This window comes from Cherax quadricarinatus, chromosome 28, assembly GCF_038502225.1.
Source record: "Cherax quadricarinatus isolate ZL_2023a chromosome 28, ASM3850222v1, whole genome shotgun sequence".
NCBI classification, from domain to species: domain Eukaryota; kingdom Metazoa; phylum Arthropoda; class Malacostraca; order Decapoda; family Parastacidae; genus Cherax; species Cherax quadricarinatus.
In genome coordinates this window covers 15,972,311-15,993,359 of record NC_091319.1, presented here as the reverse complement: position 1 = coordinate 15,993,359, position 21,049 = coordinate 15,972,311, and the positions used below count along the sequence as shown (strand labels likewise).

At 37.7% G+C, this 21,049-nt stretch overlaps 1 protein-coding gene across 2 annotated transcripts in view; it reads right to left on the bottom strand.

Moving 5' to 3' along the window:
- Positions 1-21,049, bottom strand: part of Cdk7 (Cyclin-dependent kinase 7) — a 72,466-nt gene that overhangs the window by 34,396 nt on the left and 17,021 nt on the right. For both annotated transcript variants that reach the window (XM_053783015.2, XM_070089420.1), the window contains exons 3-6: positions 12,403-12,573; positions 11,763-11,876; positions 2,635-2,762; positions 1,248-1,425 (exon numbers count right to left, since the gene is read on the bottom strand). In XM_053783015.2, coding sequence (XP_053638990.1) covers positions 1,248-1,425; positions 2,635-2,762; positions 11,763-11,876; positions 12,403-12,573 — 591 coding nt within the window. The remainder of the gene's footprint in view (positions 1-1,247; positions 1,426-2,634; positions 2,763-11,762; positions 11,877-12,402; positions 12,574-21,049) is intronic.

The following is a 21,049-nucleotide window of genomic DNA, read 5'->3' as shown; positions in this document are numbered from 1 at the left end:
TTTGCATGTTGGTTGGACAACTGGTTGTAACTCTGAGTGGTCGGTAAACAAGTAAGTTGCGAAGTGAGGAGAGGCTGTACTCACCTCTCACCCTACATTAAGACTACACATATTTTAAGGTAAGTAATGAGTGTACTGTATGAGTATTTTATAGCTCTGGGGCACTTTAAATATTGTATATTGTGTAGTTGTGGTAGCCAGGCAAGCTACCATACCTACCACCTGACTTCCTACAATAAACACTACTCACTTCTCACCCTGCATTAAGATTACACACATTTTAAGGTAAGTAATGAGTGTACTATATGTGGATTTTACTTTATTGTTTTTTTAATCCTTAGTTCTACTGTTAACTTAATATATGTTAGTGTAAACTTGTTACTAACATTTATATCCATTTATAAGTGGAAAGGGCGTTCTGCTTTACGGCAGTAGCTTGGAACCTAACCTGCCATATAAGTGGGGCCCTACTGTACTTATTTATTTCTTTTTAACAAACTGGCTGTCTCCCACCAAGGTAGGGCAACCTGAAGAGAAAGAAACTTTTTCAGTCATTTATTCACTCTGTCTTGCCAGAAGTGTGCTGACATTACAGCTCGAAAAACCTTCTGAACTGCAACATCCCCACCCCTCCTTCAGAGTGAAGACACTGTACTTCACACCTCCAGAAATACTAAACTCAGTGAGGAATAAGAATGAGTCAGGATCAGCATTAAAAAGGGAAAGGACAAGTCTAATTTCTTGAATCAAGAACCCCACATGCCAGAATCAAGGAGCCTCCCTTGAGGGAACATCCAGGGTTAAATATATATAATGTACTTTTTAAGTGCCCATAACACTGGTGTGCTCTCAAGACCACTGTAAAAATATATATTTACAAGGAAATCCTCATATCACAATAGTTTTAATGTGCAATAATAAGCCTTGAAATGCAGAAATAAGTCACACAGTTTAACTGCCAGTTCTACACCTTGTTTGCTGGTAAGGAAGCAGGTGATGACAACAGGTCCTGGTTTTTTTGCTTACATGTGCTAGTACGGCAGTGTTACCTATGATGTACTGCATGGGCCTGTTTGCTCCTAGATTTTTTCCCAGGCATTGAGGAGGTTGTAGGAGACTACCAGTTGAGCTAAGGCAAAAAATATCAGCAGGTGGCATATTTAGAGGCAAGAAAAATTGGCATACAAGTGTTGTATACAAGTAATTTGTACCCAGTCTAAAGGTTAAATACATTATTTTAACCTTACCTTCCATGTCTCTTCTGTGGGTGTGCCGAGGGCAGTGAATATTCTAGTGAGCTGGTCCAGGTCAGAATCTCCAGGAAAATAAGGGCACCGTACTAGCATTTCTGCCAGGATGCACCCCACAGCCCACATGTCAACCCCAGTTCCATATGAGCGTGCCCCAAACAATAGTTCAGGACTCCTGAAATAATTATAAACAATATTTTACACACAGAATTTTCTTTTAACACACTACCCATCACTCACTGAGGTAGGGCGATGTGAAAAAGAGGAAACACTTTTGCTGTCGCTCATTCAATATCTGTTTTGTCAGAAGTATGCTGATATCACAGTTCAGATGGTCCTTCGAACTGCAATATCCCCATCCCTGTTTCTGAGTGCAGGCACTGTACTTTCCATCTCACGGTCCCTGCTCACACTCCAATAGCACATTGTCATAAAAACCATTTGCTTCCACTCATTCCCATCGAATGCACATACAAGCCTGTTGGATGTCCAACTCTTACACTCAAAATCTCCTTTACCCCCTCCCTCCAACCTTTCCTGGGATGACCCCAACCCTTGCTTCCCTCCATCCCAAACTTATACACCCTCTCAGTCATCCTATAAAAAATGTATGATAAATTTCAGTTATCAGGATAGTGGCCTGGCATATACAGCATAATTATTTTTATCTGCATTATTATCTTGTTTTCCAGTATATGATATCTATTTCTGTAATGATTAGAATATCTGAACAGTTTCACATCCCTTCACTCACCCTTCAAATGTAATCAGTCCATCACCCTTGACTGACAACCTCAAATCTACGACTTCAAGGGTGATGGACTGATTACATCATCTTCACATCTCTACTGCTCCTGCCTACTTTCTGTACTTGACTGAAGAAGCCTACTGTGTAGGCGAAACGTTTCGGAATAAAGTTGCCTAAATGTTGCCTATGTCTTACCTACCAACCATATACACACAAGTTTCTACAGGGAAACTTGGCTGAACTCCTCCCTTTCCCCATCAAATGGTTTATTAAGGCAATAAACAATGATACAAATAAAATAAGAGAAAAAAGAAAACAAAAATTATATTTGCAAACTCAGATGGAGAATAATGAATAATAGGCAAAATAGTACAGTGACTGTACAATTCACAGATAACCAACAAACTTACAGGTAAAGTGAAAGCTGGATGAAATTTCAGTACATCCTGGATCATAATCAAGGTAAAAGTGAAAACATCAGAGGTCATTTCAGGTCATCAAGAAATAGTGAGAGCCATGGTAAGATTAGAGCATGAGTGTTCTTAAAAACAGAGGTTGTAGGGTCATAGGATTTGTATCATAGAAACTCAAATGTTCTAAGGTTTACATTCTAATATTAATGAATAAAATTCTTACCTATACCATCTAGTGACTACTTGATGTGAATATTGTCTATTTGGGGAGCCAAAAAATCGTGCTAATCCAAAATCTCCAATCTTTAATACTCCTGCAGAATTTACTAGAAGATTATTAGGTTTTAGATCCTGAAATACAAAGAAAGGTAATATTCATTAATTCAGGAATTAAGGAATAAGTGTTATTAATCCCTTAACCCTTAAACTGTCCAAAAGTAGATCTACATTTGCATTGCTAGCACTCTGAGCATAGATCTATGTTTGCACTGCTAGTGCTCTGAACGTAAATCTACGTTTTATTTTACATGCTTGCAAATGAAAAGAAAAAAAAAATAATCTACGTTTGGAGCATTAGTGGTGCAAACGTAGATCTACGTTTGGACATTTTAAGGGTTAACTGTCCAAACATAGATCTACGTTCACTCACCCAGTGCTCCAATTAAAAAAAAAAAAAATTAAATGAAGAGGACTTTTTTACATAATGTAAAAAAAACAAAACATTCTAGAGTCGGTACTTACAGAGATACAAGGCCGCAAAGTCTGGGCTTGTCACTCACCTTCCGGCAACATGAAGCACTGCTGTTTGCAGAATTGCTGCCGATATAGTACCTATTTTTCTCATTTTTTTTTAATTTGTATAATTTCTGTTCTGATAATTACAATTTGTATTAGTTCTTGTGATTTCATAGTAAATCTTTCTTCTGACACTAAAATTAGGCACTTAAATAATACTCAAATAGTCACAAGCACAGTGACAGGTGAATATTTTCACCTACCTTAGTCACATACTATTGTAATAAAGTTGGTAGAATTACCGACAATATGTAAAGTAAAAGGACACAAGTGCAACTAATGTGACATTTATTGTGGCAACGTTTCGCTCTCCAGGAGCTTTATCAAGCCATTACAAACAATATATGGACACAGAGGGTATATAAAGGCTCAGAGTGAGGTACCATTTCGATGTTCACTAGTGGTAGTAGTAGTAGTAGTAGTAGTGACAAAAGTAATACAATATGGTAGAGCAATTAATTCGTACATGAGTAAAAGGATATAAAAGCTATTACTTGGGTAAGAGGATAGAGGCAGCTTGTTTCAGTGTTCACTCTCTATAATGTGCTTTGTGTAGTATAACAGGAGAGACTATGTGATGGCAGGGTTTACTGTTTTCAGGAGGATTCTTGCTAAGACTTCAGAGATGGTGAAGCTGCCGTTGTTTTGTTTAATTGTATTCGATACAGCGATCAGTGCTGATTCGAGGCACTTGCGTCTGCGGAAATTAGTTTCTTTGATCACTAATTGGGCGTCTCTGAATTTCATGAGATGATTGGTGGAATTTTGGTGTTGTACACAGGCATTGTTCAAGTTATCGTTCCTACATGCGTAAATGTGTTCATTGAGGCGGGTGTCGAGGTTTCTTGCTGTTTCACCTACGTAAATCTTGTCACAGCCTCAACAGGGTATAGTGTAAACTCCTGCATTGACTGGTTCGTGGTGCTTGGATTTTGTCCTGGTTAGATCCTTTATTGAAGTGCTAGAAGCGATGGCGACTCTGGTGTTAGCTTGTGAAAGTACTTTTGAGACGTTCAGTGCAACCTGGCTGTTGGGAAGAATTATAACTTTGTTGGGAGTGGTGTTGGTGTTGATGCGTGGAGAGTTAATGATCTGAAGAGCTCTTTTCTTGCAGTCTTTGATGAAAAAAGAAGGAAAATGTAACTCAGTGAATGTTTAGTGAATGTATGTACATTCCTCGTCAAGAAACTCAGGACTACAAATTTGGTATGCTCTTAGGAAAAACCCGATGATGATGCCTCTTTTGGTCTTGGTATCTTGACTGGAATAGAAGTGTGTGAGATCATTTTTATTGGTGGGTTTCCGATAAACTTGAAATCTTAGGTTGTTGTCTACTTTGTGAATGAGGACGTCGAGGAAAGGTAGCTTGTCATTGGACTCTTCTTCTAGTGTAAACTGGATCGCCGGTTCAACTGCGTTGAGCCTTGCCTGAAGATCCCGTACATCAAAACGTTTTGGAGTTATTACGAGGACATTGTCCACTTAACGTAACCAAGTGATGCTTGAAGGGATGATGTTGGCGAAGTGTTCGGACTCTAGGTGTTCCATGTATAAGTTGGCTAGGACGGCACTTATGGGGGACCCCATTCCCATGCCGTAGGTTTGTTTGTAGAGCTTGTTATTGAAAGAAATTAACACAGAGTTCAATCAAGTCAACAAAATCTCCGGGAGGTAGAGGAAGATTAAGGTCCTGATTGACTTTAAGTCGTAGAACCTCGATGGCTTTTTTGGTAGGTATTTTTGTGAAGAGGGAAGTCGCATCCAAACTGCTTAGTTTCTAGTTACGGATGGAGAGGTTACAGATGCGGTTGAGAAGGTCGCCAAACATCTTTCCTGCCTTCTGGGGACCATCAGCCCCGCTCATCTTAAACACTCAGGCGACCTTCTCAACCGCATCCGTAACCTCTCCATCCGTAACAAGAAACTAAGCAGTTTGGATGTGACTTACCTCTTCACAAAAGTACCTACCAAAAAAGCCATCGAGGTTCTACGACGTAAAGTCAATCAGGACCTAAATCTTCCTCTACCTCCCGGAGATTTTGTTGACTTGATTGAACTCTGTTAATTTCTTTCAATAACAAGCTCTACAAACAAACCTACGGCATGGGAATGGGGTCCCCCATAAGTGCCGTCCTAGCCAACTTATACATGGAACACCTAGAGTCCGAACACTTCGCCAACATCATCCTTTCAAGCGTCACTTGGCTACGTTACGTGGACGATGTCCTCGTAATAACTCCAAAACGTTTTGATGTACGGGATCTTCAGGCAAGGCTCAACACAGTTGAACCGGCGATCCAGTTTACACTAGAAGAAGAGTCCAATGACAAGCTACCTTTCCTCGACGTCCTCATTCACAAAGCAGACAACAACCTAAGATTTCAAGTTTATCGGAAACCCACCAATAAAAATGATCTCACACACTTCTATTCCAGTCAAGATACCAAGACCAAAAGAGGCATCATCATCGGATTTTTCCTAAGAGCATACCGAATTTGTAGTCCTGAGTTTCTTGACGAGGAATGTACATACATTCACCAAACATTCACTGAGTTACATTTTCCTTTTTTTTTCATCAAAGACTGCAAGAAAAGAGCTCTTCAGATCATTAACTCTCCACGCATCAACACCACTCCCAACAAAGTTATAATTCTTCTCAACAGCCAGGTTGCACTGAACGTCTCAAAAGTACTTTCACAAGCTAACACCAGAGTCGCCATCGCTTCTAGCACTTCAATGAAGGATCTAACCAGGACAAAATCCAAGCACCACGAACCAGTCAATGCAGGAGTTTACACTATACCCTGTGGAGGCTGTGACAAGATTTACGGAGGTGAAACAGCAAGAAACCTCGACACCTGCCTCAATGAACACATTTACGCATGTAGGAACAATAACTTGAACAACGCCTGTGTACAACACCGAAATTCCACCAATCATCTCATGAAATTCAGAGACGCCCAATTAGTGATCAAAGAAACTAATTTCCGCAGACGCAAGTGCCACGAATCAGCACTGATCGCTGTTTCGAATACAATTAAACAAAACAACGGCAGCCTCACCATCTCCGAAGTCTTAGCAAGAATCCTCCTGAAAACAGTAAACCCTGCCATCACATAGTCTCTCCTGTTATACTACACAAAGCACATTATAGAGAGTGAACACTGAAACAAGCTGCCTCTATGCAGTTTATATTTGTCCAACCTATTTTTATGTTACCCAAGTAATAGCTTTTATATCCTTTTACTCATGTACGAATTAATTGCTCTACCATATTGTATTACTTTTGTCACTACCACTACTACTACTACTACCACTAGTGAACATCGAAATGGTACTGCACCTCACTCTGAGCCTTTATATACCCTCTGTGTCCATGTATTGTTTGTAATGGCTTGATAAAGCTCCTGGAGAGCGAAACATTGCCACAATAAATGTCACATTAGTTGCACTTGTGTCCTTTTACTTTACACATATTATTGTCTAGAAATACAGTAGAACCTCTGCTTGTGAATTTAATCTGTTCCGTGACCTTGTTCACATCCTGATTTGTTCGTATGCTGAGTTAATTTTTCTCATTTAAATTAATTGAAATGCCATTAATTTGTTCCAGGGGAATTCCTGCTGTCAGGAGCCATGATAAAATAGTACTTCAATATGATGTTAATATCAGCTGTACGGCTTATTTATCTATCAAATTCATCTAATATGACATAATAAACAATAAAAATAACATGAAAACCTGATATACACTCTAGAATGAATAAAATATGTATGGTGGCAGGGGAGGATGGTAGTCATGGGCATTCTCGCTCAAGTTATGAAAATGTCTTCCCATTCTTTCCTCCTTCAGACATGTTAGTATAAAAGAAAACAGAGTTTGTGAGGGTAACTGCATTAGATTGAAATTTGAAAATGAAATTGAAATGTTTATTTCTCTATAAGATTACAATGGGTGGTTTACATATTATAAAACAACAATTACAAAGAAGGCCACTAGCATGCCTAGCAAGCCAGAATCAAGGAGCCTCCCTTGAGGGAACATCCAGGGTTAAATATACATAATGTACTTTTTAAGTGCCCATAACACTGGTGTGCTCTCAAGACCACTGTAAAAATATATATTTACAAGGAAATCCTCATATTGGGCAAATTTCTTTCATAAGAAAACCATAATGTAGAAATGAACTGGTGTAAGTACACCATTTACATACCTTGCAGAAGATAGGGAGAGCGGCTTATGCTGTCAGGAGTTTATTTTGTTTCATCCTTTTTTTATGGCTTAATCACTACACTCTTAATGCTACACTTTGTCACTAAACTTAACTGGTTTAAACTCCACATCTTGTGCCTGTGCTGGCAAGCAGGTACACATTAAAATCATAAACAGTGTGTTATTAGTCTTGAAGATGCCATATTAATAATGATAATAATACAGTGGACCCCCGCCGTTCGGCGGCCGCGACTTTCGTGAAATCCAACTTTCGGCAAGTTTTTTCAGCAAAATTTAGCTTCATGGTTCGTGATTGGACTCGTGATTTGGCGACCTTCTGGTAGGCGTCTGCCCGTCAGCATGCACACAAAGCCAGTCTCCTGCACTATTCACACTCAGTGTGCCATTGTTTACCAGCATGTGACCATCACCCCACGAGTTCATACAACACATTTCATAATAATTCATTGTTTTTTGTGCTTGCAACTGCTAAATGAGCCACCATGGGCTCAAAAAAAGCTCCTAGTGCCAGCCTTTTGGTAAAGAAGGTGAGAAACAAGATAGAATTCAAGAAAAAACTCATAGCAAAGTACTAAAGTAGAGGAGGAAGAGAGAGGGGAGAATGTGCCATCTGTGATTCAGTGATTCTACAATATGTATGATACTAAAGCAGCAGGTATTGATAAAGGCTATAGCTCCAGCTAGCGATAAAGTGTAGAATTAACAGTGTAGTAAGTAAGTTAAGCGAGTAAGCAAAAGAAAAACAACATGAGAGTAACTCTCCAATGTTGTTGGATGTGAATAGGACCGCTGAACATACACCGCCCTGCTATCTTCCACCACCCTAAACCTCTGCCAACATCTCCTTAATCAAACTAATTAAACTAACATCTCCTTCAAGGTAAGTGTAAATATAAAAGTGTAAATATAAAAGGACACCAATGGAAATGTGTCACTCTTGAATTTTTGGGGTTATCCTGGATACTTTACACATATGCTGCTATGTATGATAATCTATGTATGTAACTGTATTTGTGTATACCTGAATAAACTTACTTATTTATAAATTAAAATATAAATGTTTCTTATTTATAAATTAACCCTTTCAGGGTCCAAGGCCAAAATCTGAAGGGGTGCCCCAGTGTCCAAGAAATTAAAAAAAAAAAAAAAAAAATATTACAGAATTAAAGAAAATATTTTTGTGAAGGTAATAAAACAAAAAAAAATTTTTGATCAATACTTACCGAGATACAGCAGCAGGAAGTTGACCCAAAATGACCGGGTGGCGGCAACATCAGCGAAATCACATTTTTTTTATTTTACGTTTTTTATACTTTTTCTTTTCTTTTCTAATTTTTTCTTTTTCTAGTAACATTTGCGGTCTGTGAGACCAATATAATGTAATTTGTATAAGTGTACACTCATTGTATTCAACACAATAACTGCACTAATTTATCATTATATTTCTTACAAAACTTGTTCACAAGTTTATTGTAAACAAGATGATGAAAATATTAGTGCGGTTATTGTGTTGAATACAATGGTACCATATAGTACTATATGGTACAATGGTGCCATAGGGTGCAATGGTACCATATGGTGCAGTGGTACCATATGGTACAATGGCACCATATGATACAATGGTACCATATGGTAGAATATGGTACAATGGCACCATTTGGTACAATGGTACCATATGATACAATGGTACCATATGGTGCAATGGTACATTATGGTACAATGGTACTATATGGTGCAATGGTACCATATGTTACATTGTACCATATGGCACAATACCATATGGTTCATTGTACCATATGGTACTATAGGGTACTGTTGTATTCAACACAATAAACACACTAATATTTTCATCATTATTTTGTTTACAATAATTGTTTACAACAAAAATACGCAAAAATGTTGTATATTAGTAATGTTGTATTATATATTTACAAATGTACAGCCACTCGACATGTTCCTTAAGGTGGATGACAAAGCGCTTACTTGGAAACTGCCGAGTCACTAGCTAGCTTGCGTCGCCACTCACTCAGTCTTGCCTGGTGCCTGGTGGCAACATCTGTAACTGACCATATGGTACATGGTATCATATGTTACAGGGTACCATATGGTACATTGTACTATATGGTATAGGGTACCATACAGTACAGGATACCATATGGTGCAGGGTACCATATGGTGCAGGGCACCATATGGTGCAGGGTACTATATGGTGCAGGGTACCACATGGTGCAGGGTGCCATATGGTGCAGGGTACCATATGGTGCAGGGTACCATATGGTACAGGACACCATATGGTACAGATACAGGGATCCCTATGGAAATAAGTCACCCTGGCTTTTTTGGGTTATCTTAGGATTTTATACATAAGTTGCTATGTATGATAATCTATGTAACTGTATTTGTGTACACCTGAATAAACTTACTCAAGCACATGTGGCATCGTAAGTTTATCTAGGAATACACAAATAAAGTTACATAGATTATCATGCATAGCAGCATATGTTTAGAGAACCACGGATAACCAAAAAAGTCAGACTTATTTCCATTAGGGTCTCTGTACCCTGTACCATATGGTACAATGTACCATATTGAATAATGTACCATATGATACAATGTACTATATGGTACATTGTACCATATAGTACCATTGTACCATGTGATACCATTGTATGACATGGCACCAATGTACCATATGGTACTATTGTACCATATGGTACAGTGGTACCATATGGTTCAAAACCATAGAATTCCTCTTCAGATCCACTTCCATCAGTCTTAGAACTGTAAGTTGTGAAGAGGAGAGTCGGAATTCGCCCGGAGAGTGAGTGGGGAGTGAGAACTTCCTTGCCACCAGGCATGATGAACAAAGCTACCTTGGCGGCGTTCCCACAATGCCATGCAGGCGTCCAGATTTTTTCTATAGTGCGCACACTGACCACCCAGACCCATTCTCTCAGATGTATGCCTACCAGCCTTCTTGCGTTAAATTTGACGCCACTAGAATTTTGGCGTAGATCTACGGTTTGGACCCTCAACATAAAACCGTAGATCTACGGCACGGACCCTGAAAGGGTTAAAATGTAAATATTTCTTATTTATAAATTACATACATTGTTTAAGTGTGATGGTGGTGGTGGCCGAAGCCTCCACTGCCACCAACACAGCTTCTCTCAGTGGCGGTCCTTAAACCCAACAATAGCACTTACACCATTTACTCCTCTCATACATTATGACATTTTATTCATTCTAGAGTATATATCATGTTTCTATGTTATTAACATTTTTTATAATGTCATATTAGATGAATTGTGATAGATAAATAAGCTGTAGAGATGATATTAGCATCATACTGAAGCATAATAAACTCGCCTTCCTCTTGCCTCCTACCTACCTCCTACACCAACATGAATCAATAAAGGTTCAGTGTGATGTTAAATGTTCATTATCCATTTTATTAGTGCTTTATATTTATTTGTCATCGTTTTCTGTATGTAAATCTATATTTAATCTTTAAAAAACTATTTTTTGTTAATACTTTTGGCTGTCTGAAACGGATTAATTGGGTTTCCATTATTTCTTATGGGGAAAATAGATTTGCCAATCGTGAATTTCGCCAGTTGGCAGATTCTCTAGAATGGGTTAATCACGAAACTCGGGGGTCCACTGTAACAATAATAATCACTCTGAGGTGCATTGTGTATAATACATTAATATAGACATTTTGCTTAATCCATCACACTACACTACAACAGCACATCAAATCATAAAAACCACTTGCTTCCATTTAACACGTTCACACAAGAATGTTCAATGTCCAAACCCCTGACACTCAAAACCTCCCTTACCCCCTCTCTACATATTTTCCTACACTATCCCTCTTTCCCTCCACCCCAGCTAATCATTTTAATTTTCATCCTTTCTTGCTAAATGTGGAAACCACCTCTTCAGCTCTCTGAATAAAACTTTTGTTAACTACACACCTGCTTTTAATTGCCAAACTCAGAATTCTCTGCATAATATTCACACCACATACTGCCCTCAAACATGACATCTCTACTGCCTCCTGTCTTCTCCTTACTGCAACAATCAAAGCCCATGCCACATTGCTTCCTTATCCACCCTATATTTTTTTTTTTCAACAAACCGGCTGTATCCCACCAAGACAGGGTGGCCCATAAAGAAAAACAAAAGTTTCTCTTTTAAAATTTAGTAATTTGTACAGGAGAAGGGGTTACTAGCCCCCACCCTATCATATGCTAAATCCCTACCTGAGATATCAAATTTACAACATAATTATATTTAAAAAAAGTAGATTTTCATACCCTATGTAAAATCCAGTGTAGATGGAGAAATTCGAGTCCCTGCAATGTTTGCATGATGTATGCTTTTATATTGGCTGGTGTTAAAATGATGTTATCTGTATCTTTGATTATAACCTGAAAGAATATATGCTATTTAACAAATTATATGAAAAATACATAAATTATATATAACAACAATGCTAATGAGTACAATTTATGGCATCAACTACCACACAGAGATTTAATATGGAAGAATTTTTTATGCAGAGGCTTACCTAAGCTTCCTGGACTCACCCTTCTCTGCCGCTAAGTTAGCTTATGTGCTATGAAACATTAAACAAGGAACAAAAAAGATAGATACCTGAGCATGATAACAGCTTTGTACAATAAAAAAAAGTATGCTATTGATCTATATCTCTGATATCGTATTTCCCCAGAGGTACCCTACAAAGAGTTTGCCATGAGAGAATGTTCTAGGCTGTCATATCTAAATATGATCTAGTCTGTTTTATACTCTTTATTTCATCTAACCTACATGTATTTCCCTGTTCTTCCAGCATGTACATTTTTGTTATAGGTCAATCATCATTCAAGTGTATTTTGAATGCAGTACAGAATATAATTTTTTAGCTATCTATATACTAAATTATATGAAACTTACTTCCAGATCAGTATCCATAAAATCAAACACAAGTGAGACATTGGATTTGTAGCCAAATACATCCAGAAGACCAATGAGGTTGGGATGGTGAACTTCCTGTAGAAGTTTGATTTCTCGCAGTGCTGTGCGGTTGATGCCATCTCTTGCTTCTTCTCTACTTCCAAGTTTGATCTGTTCAAGAATAATAAAACTTTATATTGATTATGGTATTTTTGTACAGTATAGGCCAAAGTAAAGGAAAAATTGCTCATTTAATGTGCAGGCCACAAGACTAAAAAAAAAATCTGCTATTGTCCAAAATATACAGTATGTCTCCGGACATTTTTCAAAGAATTGGATATCAAAAGACACTGTAGTACAGTGGAACCTCAAATATCAGCCGCTGGTTTATTGGCCGATTTGTATTTAGGCTGGTTTTTGGGCCGAAAATTTGCTCCGTAATTTGGCCGGTGCCTCATAAATCAGCTGTATTATATGTGTCAGCCCACTTCCCGCCGGGATGCCGCTGCGTAGATGAGTCAGTCTCCCTGTGTCTCTCGGTGAATGAGCATATACTCCAATCATTCATCCAAACATTTCCTTAACCCTTTGACTGTCGCAGGCCCCTTTCTAAAACTGTCATTCTATGTCGATAAATTAAAAAAAAAAAAAAAAAAAAAAAAAAAATATTTTTTCTTATGAAATGATAGAGAATCTTTTCCCGATGGTAATGACACCAAAAGTATGAAATTTGGTCAAAAACTCACGGAATTACGCTCCCGCGAAGTTAGCAGTCTCAGTGACATATACGTATCGGCGATTTCGCCGAATTTGAGCCCTGTTTATAGCCAATTCCTTTGTTCCAGTCAACCAAACTCATAGCTATTTCTTTAGAACTCCATTTTATCTATCAGTTGGGTACAAGAAACTGCCCATTTACCGATTTGAACTACCCAATAAAGTGGTCAGAAATTGGCAATTTGGCCAATTTCACACAAATTAAAAAACATGCCAATTTCAAAATAGGGTCCAGAATAAACAATGTAGACATTCTTGGCACTAAAATAACATTTCCTCTGTTCATTAGTCACGTCTCTAGGCCTCTCTTATATTACTATTGCTTTCTATTTTGATTTTTTATTCATACAAAAAAATGCAAAATTTACTGGTATGCAGACTACTGCATTATTGTAAAAATGGTATAAATAATATAAGTGCACTAGTGAAAGAATATTAGACTCCCCAGTTGACGTGTATTGGATGTGTGGTGTGATTTGCTTACTCCTGAACATTGGTAAAAATCGAACATTTCCGCTACTTTGAGCTCATTTTCAAGGTCGTTTTCATTGTGAAAGTAATCAAAATCATCTCTATTTCTGTAATATGTTTTCCATTTTATCACTTGAGACCATGAAAATGAGAATACAACGATAAATACTATACGAAAATACACCTCAAATTCGGCGTTTTAATACAAAAAAACGGTCAGTTTTTTTTTTCTCATTACGCACTGCGTGCTGCAGGATTTTTTTATGTAGTGCACACTGACCACATAGACCCATTCTCTCACATGTGGGCCTACCAGCTTTCTCCCGCTAGGTTTGAAGCCGCTAGAATTTACGCGTATTAATACGTCAGAAACAGTGGCGCGAAGACGTATATATACGGTGTAAATAGTCGAAGGGTTAAAATCAATTGGCTTTTGTGCTTGTTTATTAAGTGTGACTGTGAAATAAGACACCATGGGCTCCAAAGAAAGTTCAGAGTGCCAGCCCTTTGGTAAAGAAAGTGAGAAACATGATAGAATTTAAGAAAGAAGCTATTGAAAAATATGAGAGTGGTGTTTGAGTGCTAGAACTTGCCAGGATGTATGGGAAATCCAAATCAACAATCACTTCCATCCTGGCAAAGAAAGTAGAAATCAAGGAAGCTAATGTTGCAAAAGATAGTTTAGCGGGGAGGCAGGGAGTGTAGCAGGGAAACGGAGTGTGGAAGGGAGGCAGGGAGTGTAGCAGGCAGACAGGGAGTGTAGCAGGCATGCAGGTAGTGTAGCAGGCATGCAGGTAGTGTAGCAGGCATGCAGAGAGTGTAGGAGGCATGCAGGGAGTGTAGCAGGCAGGGAAGGAAGTAAGCCCCGAGAGGGTTTTGATATCTGAAGTCCTTATGGACAGGGATTCCCCTTCCAAACAATAATCAGTCCTCCCTCTCTTCTCTTCCCTATTTTCCATAAGCCAACAAGAGTCTTCAGTAAAGGTATGTAATAGTGATTTAAATGTTCATTTATTTATTTAGTTCTCATTGTTTTGTGTATATAAAACTATAAGTAATCTTTAAAAAATGTATTTTTTGTTAATATTTTTGGGAGTATGGAATGGATTAATTGTATTTACATAAATTCTTATGGGAAATATTGCTTCGAATTAAGGCCTTTTCAAATTTAGGCAGACCTTTTGGAACAGATTACGGCCGATATTTGGGGTTCCACTGTACTTTTTTCACACATGGATATGGAATATTGCTGTTTTCTAAGGTAAACAACAGCAATATAAAATTTGTGAGAAGATACTTTTTTTGGTGTGTTACATAGCAATACATGTATATGATGAAGATACAGAACTCAAGTTCTCAAGAGCAAAAACCAAGGAAATAGCAGCAAAAAATAGAAGTAACTAATGACTATAAATGTGAGATCAGTAGAAATGATAATACAGTAGGAATAACTTTCCTTGGATTCCTTCGCACACTGACCTCCAAATGAACAACAGAACTGATAAGCTGGCAAAGGAGTATGTCCACAAGGAGGGAAGTGAATATAATTTTGGGCTGTCCACCGCTAATATAACACTAAAAGAACTTCAACAGAACTACACAAACTTAACAGTGAAACAGACACCCATCAATCCATCCATTATCATTCCATTACACAGGAAGAGCCATGTATCCATGTCCCATCCAAGATTCATCAGGCTCTAAACTGTTAGTCTCCATAGATACCTTAATGCACAACAGCAGCGACCTCCAAGCTCCGTACTTTTCTCCAACTACCAGAGCCACCAATGCTCCTATGATGACCTAGTTACAAGCAAAACTGCACTACCCAACGTAGCACCCAGAATGACCAAAGATGACCAACAGTGAAACCTACAAATCGAAAATAACAGAGATCAAAGGAAGACTGCCCGCAAACCGAAAGCAACACCCCGCTGCCAGCCGAACTACGTAACCCTAAGCTTTGTATAACTACAACTTCTTCTTAACTACAACAATTCCTGTAGTATTATGAGGCGCAATCTAAGAGGAAACAGCACCAAGGCCAGCAAGAAAACACCGAAAAATCAACTATTCAACAAGTGTAACCAGGAGGACGCCAGCCCAGCAACCACCCCACTCACCACCGCTCAAAGCCACACCACAACAATAACAACAAACATGGCTGCCACCAGCCCATCCACCCCTCTCTTCCCCGGATTCAACCTACCAAGTAGTCTCTCAGGTATGACCAACGATCCAGATACCCTAAAGTCATGCATCTCCACCTTAGTTATTGAAAATATGAATCTTCGAGAGACACTAACAAAACAAGACACCAGGATGACACAACTCGAGAACAAAATCCTCAGTCTTGAACAAAAGTTATCAACACCAGGAATGACCAACTGTGACAAGACCATCCAAACAGTCATAGATAGCCATACTCAACAAATAATATCTCTCAATACAAAGGTTGAAGAAGCAGTAAAAGAATGGAAGAACAACTTAGATAACCAGTTCAGTGACTACTTTGCTCTCCAAGAAGATAAAACTGAGCAAGGTAAACTATCGGACGCAGTAATAGTTAACAGTCCATTTTTTCCCAGTGATATGAACCAAACAAACAGTAAAGAAATTACAGTGGTCCCTCGTTTTTCGTAGTTAATCCGTTCCTGGAGTTGCTACTATTATCGAAATCTACGATTTTCGAATCAATTTTCCCCATAAGAAATAATGTAAATACAATTAATCCGTTCCTGACACCCAGAAGTATTAAAACAAAAATTTTTTTACATGACATATAGATGTAGTACATAAACAATACAATGGGAAATGATGAATGAAACATTAACAGCATAACACTTACCTTTATTGGAGATTCTTCTTAGTGTATGGGAGACTGGAGGAGGAGAGAGATTGGATTGTTTACAGTTTGGAAGGGGAATCCCCTTCCAGCAACACCTCAGGTAACAATTGCTTTTCTGGGGTTGCTTCTCTTCTCTGTTTCTTAATGCCACTAGGACCACCTTGAGAGTCACTGGAGTCCTGTCTTGCAAAATAACTGTGGAGAGAGCTCTGTTTCTGGCATCTCTTTAACACTTCCCTAAAATGGCCCAAGACTGTCACTGTACATGTTGCCAACATGGCAACATGTACAAATAATCGAAGTCATAAGAGTATCTCCTGCTAATTGTTTCTCGTTTATCCACACCAATAATAACTTCTCAACATCTTTGAGTACTGGTGATCTCATTTTTGTCAGCATAGTTACCCCCTTTGCAACAACAGTGTCCTTGATTTCCTTTTTCTTGGCCACTATGGAACATATGGTTGTGTAGGGTTTCTTATACATCCTGGCCAGTTTGGCCGCACTTGTGCCACTTTCATATTGTTCAATGATGTTTTTCTTAAATTCAATCGTATTTCTCACCTTCTTTACCACAGGCTTGGCACTAGGAGCTTTCTTTGGAGCCATGTTAGCTTATTTAGTACTTGCAAGCACTAAAATGAGTGGAATATTATGAAATATTTCGTAGGAGCACGTGAGGGGACCTTCGCTCACTGGTAAACAATGCCAGACTGGCTGGGTAGGGAGGCTGCCCCGGCTCACACCGTGCGTACGTGTCCCGGACGAACTACTATTCGCGAGTCAACCTACGATTAGCGAGCCCATGTTTATACGAAAATATCCCTATGATTTCCGAAATCTATGATTCCCGAGAACTACGAAAAACGAGGGACCACTGTACTCTCCAGATCATAAAGAACCAAACAAAAGTTACAGTACCAGAGTCAGAAATAAAGGAAGCCAGGTTACTAGGATCCCATGGTAGAAAAAGTGTTATGCTTAGATTCCACTCACATGACATGAAAAAAGACTTAATTATTGCATCTATTAAAGTAAAGAAAGATGTATACATAAACGAGTGTCTTACCAAAAAACGTCAGAACCTCCTGTATAGAGTCAGAAAACTCAAGCGAGAGAATAATGACAAAATACACCAATGCTTCACATGGGATGGGAAAATTCTAGTTAGGAAAACAAATGTAGGTCAACTGTACACAATCACGAATGAGAATGATCTATCACGATTTCTCAGGGATACTAATCTTACAGAGAATAACTAAACAATGTCCAACCTAAAAGCCTACGTAGTGTAGTGTATGTTTTGCTCCATTATTGTTCAAATTTTGTAGTACAATCTCTTAGTAATTAAATAATCAACTACCTCATTTTGTGATTTTACTAGTAAGCATAAGTCACCTTATGTAATTTTCTTATTTACTATTGTTTGCTTAAATATTAGCTGAATTGATACTTTCTCTGTCCATATTACTACCTCATATTTTTTTAAATACTATCAATTGATATTACTTACTAAAATTAATAATTACCATTTTTACTATCAATACAATTTACTCTTAACATGACATCTTTTAATTACCATTACTTGTCTAATTACCTTAACCTGTTTTAATACCACATTTACTATCTTAGAATACTCTTAATTACCTTGTACTGCCAAATAACCTCAAGTATAACAACCAGTGCAATATTGAATGAAATAAACATTACTTTTTCACTTTTTTTGTAATCATTATTACTTACTAAAATTTTATTAAACACCATATTTACTACCAGTCAATTTTACTTTTGTACATTAATCATTATCTTATACTTCCCATAACATTTTGTTGCCAGATTTCCAAATTTGTATATTCAACTCCAACCTTTATATTATCCTTAGTACCTGTGTACCTGTCTACCATCTTACTATCATATTATAACCAAGTCATTGCCATTGTTATTTTTTACTTATTATTCTTTTGGTACTTCAATTTGTGAATTTTATTTTGTCAATTTAAATCTAGTTATACTCTTGATCTTGTCAACAACCTATACCAGACCCTAGTGCAATTGCAAGTACCATTTCAATTTGTATTTTTATATTATAAGTTTATATTATAAGTCCTACTCTAAGATTGTTTTCATATCTTAGTGACTATATTGTGTGTGCAATTAGTGTATATTTCAATTATATTATTGTTCAAGGCCCTTAACTATCTTTTGCTAACTAGTACCAACTACCTCATACATATATATTTTTTTTCTACTTTTTTTTATTCTTTTGCTACCTTAACTTGTGTATTTTATCTTGTCAAATTAAATCTAGTTATACTCTAATTCTTGTAAACAACTTATATAACACCTTAGTGCAATTACAATTGAGAGTCTTGTGCCTTTTTTATATCATTAGATTAAACTCAGTTGTACTATAGCTCATTCTAGCTCAATACATAGTCAATACCAAGTCCATTATATTAGACCATAGTGCAATTACTAGTGAGAGTCTGGTGCTATTTTTAATTTGTATTTTTATATTATTAGATTAAACCTAGTTGTACTATAGCTCACTCTAGCTCAATACATAGACTATACCAAAGTCATTATATTAGACCTTAGTGCAATTACAAGTGAGAGTCTTGTGCTATTATCAATTTGTATTTTTATATTATTAGTTTATATCTAGTTGTATTTTAGCTCATTCCAGCACAACACAGACAACACCAACTCCATTATGTGCCCGAAATGCCTAGCCATGCTAGGTGTTCTAGTGGTACACTCTGTAATCATTATTTAACTACATGTAAACCACACAATAACCAAATTCTGTAAACTCAGCATTGTAATCCTTATAGAGAATAAACTTTGAATTTGAATTTGAATTAGTGACTATACTCTATATGACCAAAATGCTTTAGCTATATACTTGTCCAAACTTCCCACCACTACAGATATCAGTACTAGAACTCAACACACAACTCAGGATATAAATAACCATAATTTAAACCTAGAAGACGATTGATCACGTTGACCTTGATCTAAACCTCCATAATCTGACACACAATCAAAACCTATTGGAAAGTAACTGCCTTTACTACACAGCATCACAAGCCAGCACTATCCTAAACAATGCTAAAAGTCTATCAGTACTTAACTACAACATCAGGTCCTTAAGCAAACACTATGATGACCTCCTGGCACTCCTTGAATCACTAAAGACACCCTTCTCCTGCATTATTCCTACTGAGACCTGGCTTAAGCAGGACACAATAGATATCTACCCTCTACCAGGATACACAGCAATCCACAACTGCAGATCATACCAAGTTGGGGGTGGTATTGCAATCTATTACTCTAACCAATTATCTTGTATTAGCACCACTTGCTTTAGTGATGAATATGGAGAATACATTTTTGCTAATTTTACTGTAAAAAACCTTAAGACGCCTATAACAATCGGTGCCATTTACCGGATACCCCTCACAAACATCCCAAATTTCAGTGAGAATCTAAAGGTACTAATAACAAACAGACAAATGAATAAGCACCACTTTCTCTTAGCTGGAGACTTCAACATCAACCTTGGCCTACTAGATGATCAGCCTGTAACTGATTTCATCAACAATATGAACAACACACTTCTCATACCAACAATAACTAAACCAACCAGGCTCACTGAAACAAGTGCAACCATAATAGACCACATATGGACCAATATACTAGCCCCCCTTAAATCAGGAATAATCACAGATAGCACTACAGACCACTACCCTACCTTCCTCTTGACAAACATTAGTAAACCACCACTCAAATACAACAAAGTTTCATTTAGACTCCATGATGAGGCCTCAATAAGGAAGTTCACAGCTGACCTAGAGACTGTTGGCTGGCCCACAGAATTCTCCAAGGCCAATGGTATTGATGACTGGACAGATATTTTTCTTAACAAATTACTTAGACTATACAACAAACATTGTCCTATAAAAACGAAACAGATCACAAACAAACGGCTTGGTTGCCCATGGCTAACCAGCACCATTCTGAAATCCATTGATAAGAAACACCAATATGAAAAGCAATATAGACAGGGCCTAATACACAAAGATATTCTTAAACACTATTCATCAGTCCTCACCAAAGTAATAAAGAAAGCCAAACAACTATACTACTCCAGTAGATTCACTGACACAAGAGGAGATATAAAAAAGACCTGGAAAACACTCTCTCAGATTCTAGGGACCCACAAACTGAAAAAAACCAAGAATATTGTCCTAACTAAACCTAATGAAACACAACTGCATCCCACTGACACAGCTAACAAGACAAACGACTTCTTCTCAACCATAGGATCTAATCTCGCCAATAAAATCCCACATACCAATGCCCATGCCGGGGACTACCTAGATGGGAATTTCCCAAATTCCTTCTATCTTGCACCAATTGAGCCCACGGAAGTCACCGAGATTATAAAGTCACTCAAAAATAACTCAGGGAATCTGTCTCATGTCCCACCAATATTGTACAAGCGAGCGGCCCATGTCCTCTCGCATGCTATCTCATTACTTTTTAACA